Source organism: Stylophora pistillata, chromosome 10 (genome assembly GCF_964205215.1).
Source record: "Stylophora pistillata chromosome 10, jaStyPist1.2, whole genome shotgun sequence".
Classification (NCBI taxonomy): Eukaryota; Metazoa; Cnidaria; class Anthozoa; order Scleractinia; family Pocilloporidae; genus Stylophora; species Stylophora pistillata.
Genome location: NC_142528.1, coordinates 21,063,406 through 21,071,500, shown reverse-complemented (window position 1 = coordinate 21,071,500; position 8,095 = coordinate 21,063,406). Strand labels below are relative to the sequence as shown.

At 35.3% G+C, this 8,095-nt stretch overlaps 1 protein-coding gene across 1 annotated transcript in view; it reads left to right on the top strand.

The window, feature by feature from the left end:
• The window catches only part of LOC111325991 (uncharacterized), a 12,134-nt gene extending 4,923 nt beyond the window's left edge, over positions 1 to 7,211 (top strand). The window contains exons 2-5 of the mRNA XM_022929907.2: positions 2,167 to 2,487; positions 3,164 to 3,577; positions 4,880 to 5,121; positions 5,452 to 7,211. Coding sequence (XP_022785642.2) covers positions 2,167 to 2,487; positions 3,164 to 3,577; positions 4,880 to 5,121; positions 5,452 to 5,913 — 1,439 coding nt within the window. The 3' untranslated portion in view covers positions 5,914 to 7,211. The remainder of the gene's footprint in view (positions 1 to 2,166; positions 2,488 to 3,163; positions 3,578 to 4,879; positions 5,122 to 5,451) is intronic.
• The last annotated feature ends 884 nt before the right edge of the window (positions 7,212 to 8,095 follow it).

The following is an 8,095-nucleotide window of genomic DNA, read 5'->3' as shown; positions in this document are numbered from 1 at the left end:
CAGGGTGTTTTGTTTCACAAAAATCTGTGAAGAATGTGTCCTTGTAATCTCACTGCTCAACAAGATTGTGTTGGAACAAGGTGGCAAACTGAAACAACTTGGCCTTACAGCACTTTAGTCAGGACGTATACAAAACATGGACCGGGGTCCATGGACCACCCCTATGGACCCGGTCCATGGACCACCCCTAATTTTTTAAAAAGAAGATCGCCCCTGTTAATATGAAAATTTACCAAAGGTCAGGGTACGAAAAACATGGACTCGCATTTATCGCGCCCCCATAAATGGAAGACCACAAACTCGTTTTGAGATACAGAAGATTGAGTGCATTTCTACACCCAATATTTTCATTCCAACCCTTCCAAATTGCAATTCGATCGGGAAGACACCCCTACCACGCTTATTATACTCTATCATGCGTAAAAATAAGCCGATTTATTTTATAAGCGAAGTTTACCCTACAAACACAAATTTGTAATCAAGGTATCTTGGTGAAAAAGTTTAATGGATAGCTTGTAATTTTAATGAGAGAGCACAGAATCATTTAGTTTCCGTATTGAATTTGATTCATTTTGTGAAAACTAATTTGGCATCGGACTTCCAGACATGAATGTTAATTCAATTAACCCTAAAATAAATTATTTCACTTGTTTGTGCTACTTTTAGTACGATGATCATGAATTTTACAGAAAAAAGGTCCAGTAAAATAGATTACATAATCTTATACCCTGATTTTTGTGTTGTTATTAAAGTGTTGACAATAAATTTAAACTGGCAGAAAACATGACAAGGAATTCTCACACACATGGTTTCAATTACGCAGTTTTCGAACTCACCATACATACATACTTTATTTATTCCATAAACAAACTATATCTCAAAACGAGTTTATGGTCTTCCCATTTATGGGGGCGCGATAAATACGAGTCCGTGTTTTTCGTATCCTGACCTCCGGTAAATTTTCATATTAACAGCGGCGATCTCCTTTCAAAAAATTAGGGTCCATGGACCCCAGTCCATATTTTGTATACGTTCCTGTAGTCATCAGAAAAAGACAAAGACTGTACCAATGCTATCTTTGGAGAAAAATTAAAAGCACACTCACACAGCAAAAGTTGTTCCTTGACTGCCTGTGCATACTTTAGGAGTTTTATTCATGAGAGTCATCCTTACTGAAACATTTTACAGATTTCCATGCAGTTTAATGTGCATCTTAAAATTTGAAATTGTGTAATTTTCTTAGCTAGATCACTCGTGTGTTGCAATGACATGAAGATTGATGGGTAATATGGATGTCGTATTAGCAGATCTCATTGGTTATGCTCAATTGAGATTAAAATTGGATGTGTGACTCAGCTATGCAAGATGAAACTCTTTGGCTTAGTCACTTTATGAGAGCCTCACTCATGGAGCTCATGCTGTGCATCAACATCACTCCAAGAGCTTCCTACTGCATGCTTACCTCAATTTTTTTTTAAATTTTTTTGTTTTGACTCATGCAACAGACTTTTCTGTAAAGGAAAGACTGTTTGAAGTGTATGAAAGACTGCTTGAAGTCTATGAATACAATTGAGCACAGCTCTTTTTGCCAACCACATTTCAATCAAAGTTTATTGTGACATTAAGAAGTTGAGTTAAAGTAGAACAATCTGGAGAAAAAGGCATTGGATAGCAAAGCTCTATAAAAGTAGTCAGTGCACTGCAGCCCCTGGAAATATGAGTTGACCAACATTGTAACAGAAAAAGAGAAGAGGAAGTATACAGAGGTTTCTCACAATAATTCATTGTTAGATAGATAAGTCGTTTATTAAAAGGAAACACCTCGCAGTCCGAAGACTGAATTACATGTATAATATACAAGAAACAAAATTCATAGTTGAAATAGTTTGAAAATGTTAATAATCTTAATTGGAGGATAGTTAGCACTGATATTTCTTAACTGGAAGAAAAAATTTTTAAAAAAGTTTTGATTGGTCCAATTAGTATAGTGGATGAATGACAATTAGATTCAGGGTAACATGATTTGATCAGCCGGATCAAATCATTTGGAGGTGCAAGTAAGAGAGGGTTTGAGTTAACAGGAGTCAACTTTTTCCGATGTACATGTAGTTCACCAATACAAAATTTCCATTTTACCAAAGATGAATTTACTTGTTACTTTCACAGGTGTGGAGCTGGTTTGCTTCTCTTTTGGTATGCAAGGGGCAGATATCAATGTGAAGCAAAACCTTGTACATAACCTGATTGATTATCTGGGTTTGGATCCTTCAGAAATACACCTAGAAGGAAGTGAGCAAGTGGGAGTCAATTGGTGGAATGTGAATTGTAGAATTCCCAAAAGGAAGGAAATGTTAGACAACTTGCGATGGGCTGCTGTTCAAAAACTCCCTTGGCTTAACCATTGTGGGGTCAAAGCAGTACAAATTGGTAATGAATCCCAAATTCTACTGCAGCCAATCACACGCTCACACACACTAATCACACCAGGTAAGTGCTTGGGACAGTGTGGATGTTGACCTATATACATGATGAAGAAGAATCAATAATGGAGACTTTGAGCAAACAATTAGGAACAAAAATCAGTGATAAAAATTTAGAATGGCCTTTTGATGACTTGTTATCAATTTCAAATTCTAGAAGTCAGATTCCTAGGAGTTCTTCATCTACCAAGAATGTGCATCACCAAAGTAACCAAATGTAGTCAGAATTGTTCATAATGGTGATTCCTGACCCTTTGTTCATCTTTCCATTTCTTATAAATCCTGAAAAACAATGGTCCTTCTCCGTAAGAAGCAGTACCACAAAATGATAAGCAGCCATATTTCAAAATTCATATGGATTTTAGGCAGAGGTGCTGATACTCTTTAACATATAATCACTGTGCGAAGGCTTAAGTTTGCTATTCATCAGCACCAGATATCTTCTATGGAGATCAAAGCCAACTTTGGAACTAATAGACCTACTGACAACAATGTCATTCAAAATGAAATCTACTAGTGATCTTTCCCTTGATCTGTCCTCTCTTTGCCATCTCCTCCTATTTTCAGCTGATTTGTCATTAATAAAATGGAAAGAATAGAATTTTGCATTTTAATTTGCTGTTCAATGCACTTGTTTTGTGAATGTTTTTTAATTTGCTTGGTTTTGTTTACGACATATGCAGATTGTAATCACAATGACAAAAACCTGGACCTGATTCTGGTCATTGACTGTGCTTTATCAAATCCAGTGCTGTTAGGACGTCTGAAGACTCAGCTGAGGTACCTGATCAATGATATTTTTGACAGTTTCCACCTCAGATTGGCACTCATCAGTTACCAAAACCATAAAAGGCATCCACGCTCTGGAATGCGATCTGGTGATCTTCAAATTAACAACACAGCATTATTGCAGAACTTTACTGACAGAAGGGATATCATGAAAGAAGCCATAGAAAACCTGCGTCGTTTTGGAAGTAAAGGTACAACTAGAGGGCTAGCAGATGGGCTAGCACTAGCAGTGCAACTCAGTGAACTTGGTGATGACATTAACAACCTTAAGTGTCGCAAAAATGCTATCAAAGTCTGCATATTACTGCGTGAGTATAAAGAAATTCATGTGTATTATTAATTATGAGAAAAGGTGTGAGGACTCGCTGCCTTGGATAGTGCTAATTATTAAAAACTAGATCATTGGATAATGCAATTCAAGACTTCTCATTGGCTTAGCCATTATGATATATGAGCCAATATACCATATTGGCTCAATTATCTGTATATGGAAACATTCGGTTTCTTCTTACAAAATAAAGTCAAGAAGATTTGTCTAATATCTTGGGAGTGTTTTTTTTTTAATAAAACAATTATTCCACTTGCACTTGTTGGATATGGGATGATTATAGCCAACTCGGCGCTATGCGCCTCATTGGCTATCTATCATCTCATATCCAACGCGCACTCGTGGAATAATTGTTAAATACAGCTGTAAGATTTTGCCTTATGTATATAGAATGATCACTACGGCTGCAAAGTGTAAGGTTACTTCCTGATAGTAGTATTCGAGCTAAGAAAATTTACATTTACATTTATTTCTCCAAACCTTAGCAGAATTAGATACAAGGTGAAAATTAAAGTAAAAGATATAGAATTTTCAAGGAAACAATACAAAATTACACCAATTATGTTGAGTCACATTGGACATAGGAAGGAGAGGAGAGGGGCACGTCTGGATAAACTTATATTGTGCCCCTTCAATTTCAGCAGTATAACAAAAAAAAAAGAAACTTGTAATTTAAAAAGTAAAGGAAAACTTATAAAAAATTGCTAAGTAAATTGTCAAAGAGATGATGTTTCAGTAGTAATGAGCAAGATACATGAGTGTAAAAGTGCTTTAATTTCTAAACATTTTTTTAGATGGTTTGTCTTTAATTAATTGCAGAATACTACTCCTAAAGAATCTTCCAGTAACAATTTTGAAATCAAACTTTCCTTATGCTTGATTTGACTCTGAGGAGCTTCAAATTATCTCTTTGAATCTTCGCTTGTGTTCCTTTTATATTGAACTCAACCTTAGGTATACAAAAGCCTCAAAATCATCTTCCACTGCTTCCTTTTTCCTTCCTTTTTTTGAAGACATTCTTTGTTCCTTAGGTCTTACATAACTTTCAAAAAGTAAGTCAAAAAACAGAAAAAATAGTCAAATCAAATATAGTCTAGTGGAGCTAGAAGAAATGTGACCATCTTGCTCACCCAGGCCACTGACCACATATCTAAGCTAAGAACAAGAAAAAACTACTTTTATTTATGCTTTCAAATAGGAATATTTAGATTATATTTGCAATTTTATATGAATCATAATGATCATTAATTATAGCATTTTGGTTTCATCTACCTCTTTGCAGCCATGCTGGAACAAAGGACTAATCTTGAAATCTTTGAGTGTGAACATGGCCATGATGTGATGAAGCTCTGTCAACAGCTTACAAAGAATTATGTGACTCTTCATACCATAGTGATCCCCCAGCCAATGCCAGCATACCTTCCAGACCTGGCACATGACCTTATGACAGACTTTTTCACAGGAATTTCCCTGAAGACTGGTGGTAAATTTTTCCAGATACCAGATGTCAAGTTTATTTCCCAGGTAAGAAACTAAAGGCTCCTTACTTAAGATAATTGACAGTTTACCAGAACCTAATCAGGTATTTTCTTTAAACTTTGACTACACTATAGGGTTCTATTATTATAATTATAGCTTTGATGGAGGTGACTGTTCCTTAAAAACTGTTTGTCATGAGTTGATGACTAAAGTAGCTAGCAAAATGACTTAAGGGTACAACATTACTGGAAAATTTACCTGCCTATAAATATGGATTTAATTGTCATTTTTTTTTTAGTTTTGTAGTAGGTAAGAAGATTTTACAATAATTGATTATTTGCATTTGATTGCCTTGACTAATTTTCCTTTTGGTAGGTTGCCAGGTTTACAATTGATGCAAATATCTCTGAGGAACATCTCTTTGGCACTGCTTACGACATTGTTGTTGAGGAAATCAGACAGGCAGAAGGTGGAGATGTCTCCCTAGAGGATCTGAATGTTAAACTTCAAGAGGGCCTTAATCGCAGATCTTCTCGTGTCAAACGTATACTATTTGATGGAAAATTGGCCATTGGACCAGCAACAAAGTTAGCAAAGAAATTCTTACTGGATGAAGACTTTCCCAGTGCTTGTGAGACATTTAGGTCTGCTCTGGAAAGAATACGTCAATCGACAGGTAATATCTTTGGAGTGCCTGGAACACCAAGTGATGTTGACATGGAGGAAGCACAAACTACCACTCCACAATTTTCTTTATCAACTGGTTGTGTAATAACCACCGATGACTCGGAGAGGATACTTCAGAGAGTTGTTCAACGGAGATTCTCTTCTGGATAATGTTAAAGGCATAAAATGTTAATTCTGTATCTAGCATTCATATGACTGTACAAAAGCTTTGTAACACATGCTATTCATATGTTGTATTTGCCCAAACAAATTCTGCCTCTTAGCTACAGTTTGGTCAGTGGCATTTCAAAATGTTCTATCAAAGATGGAGAAATTTCAGTTATGATACCACATAGTGGTATTAAAATCTTAATAAGGTATTCATTAGATTATTGTTGACCAGTTATAATGTATGTAATACATTGTACTTTGTTATTATTGTGAAGTAGGTGTTTTGGTGTAGTTTTGTCCTTGGTACAAATTTAATAATCCTTTTTTTTCAAATGAATTTGATTCACTATCATAAAATTATTGAAAAACAAACTAAAGGAAAATTTAATGCAAACCAAGGATAAATTTGTATGACAAGTTCCACACTACTTTGCATGGGAGATACCAGAGACTAATCTGTGAAATTTCAGGTGTTATGCAAGAAAGAGTTGCTTGACAAACTAAGACCTTGATGTAAAAACAAACAGGTGCCAGTTCACGGTCACATGCTGTCCATGTGCATGTATCACTGGCTGTATTTGTTATGTTGCGGAGCAAATCGCCAGAGGAAGCATGAGCATGAGAATGCAAGAGAGAATTCTTTTTCAAAACATGTAATGGTCCACAGGACACTAAAAATCATTTGAGGAATAGACCGCACTTCTATTAGTTTACCAGTGTAATAATCCGCATGGGATGTTGGGAAAACAGGAGAAGAGTTGGTAAATCACCAGCTGGAGACAAGTGATGTACAATGTTTTTAACTGTTCTTCCAACATTCCTCGTGGGTTATTATGCAGGTAAACCAATAGAAAGTGAGACCTTTTTTTTTAATTCACAGCTGTTATGGTGCTTTGTAAAAGTTGACATATTTTGATGTCATTTAGACATGATGAAAATTATCAAAAGTTAGGAATGAAGAAATTAGGTTTAGGTCTTTATATTAACCAAAATTTTTTTATCACTTTTGCTGCCATTTTTTGCTATTTATTATGGTTGCATGTATGATTGCTACTTTACTCTGAATTCTCACAGGAATCTTTAAGGTAATAAAAAAAAGGCTGTAACTATTATTTTGCTGTCAGAGGTGTTTAAAGATATCATTTTTCTAAGTGGTAGGGATTTACAAAGCCAAGAACAATTATATACTTTCTAGCTTTTGTCAGTGTGTGGGAGTCTCACCTGCATATGTGAAAGATAATTCATAATCTGTGGCAATTACATTGCAGTTAATTATGAATAAAAAAATACTTATTTGGTGTCGGTTTCATTTTAACCAACACAATGAAAAATTTAAGCAGGGAAATATTCAAGGGGCTACTTTCCCCCAAAGAATCAGCTGTTCTTCATTAAGAGTCATTGAAGGTGTAAGTGAGTCCGTGTCACAACCACCTGGTGAGAATCTCATTCCCAGTAATGGTCCCATATTGGTTTGACCAGCGTACTTCATGTTACTGTGTGCCTGTCAGATGATAGATCACAGTGGACATCCAGATGTTGAAAGGAAAAAATGTGGCTCATTGATGTTTCCATCACATTTCAACAACCTCTTTGATCTGTTACTGAACAGATGCATGGAAACATGGAATTTTATTTATTTATATAATAAATAAGGAAGCAAAATGTTGAAAATGGATCTTTCTTTTAACAAATCATAAACAAGAATCAATGAAATTGTGTAAATAATTCATACTGTTATATACAGTAAAACAAATTATTGAAGTTGTAAGGATAAAGCTCTAGAAATAAATCAGATAAAAAGGCTGTCAAAATGCAATCTATGGGCAATACCAAATAGAAAATTGACTAGAGATGAGTAATTGTCTGAAAAAGGCTACTCTTGAGTCCATTATTTTTGATATTAATGATATCTCACGAATTTGGCTAGAAATTTCTTTACGGAACAGAAAATATGATAACCAAGCTCTTTTAAATTAATTTATAAAAGTCCCAGACACATTTATCATTTTGGAAAATCTTAGCATGCCACGTTCAGTGAGTATAGCCCACAAACCAGCTCTCATAGCAGAAACCTAAACAATATTTTCTAGAGGTGGAAATCCTTCTTCAGCATCTTACTCCGTGGCATCTTGTGTCAAATGAAAGGAGTAGCAGAGGGTGGAGAAGTCACTTTGCACGAATT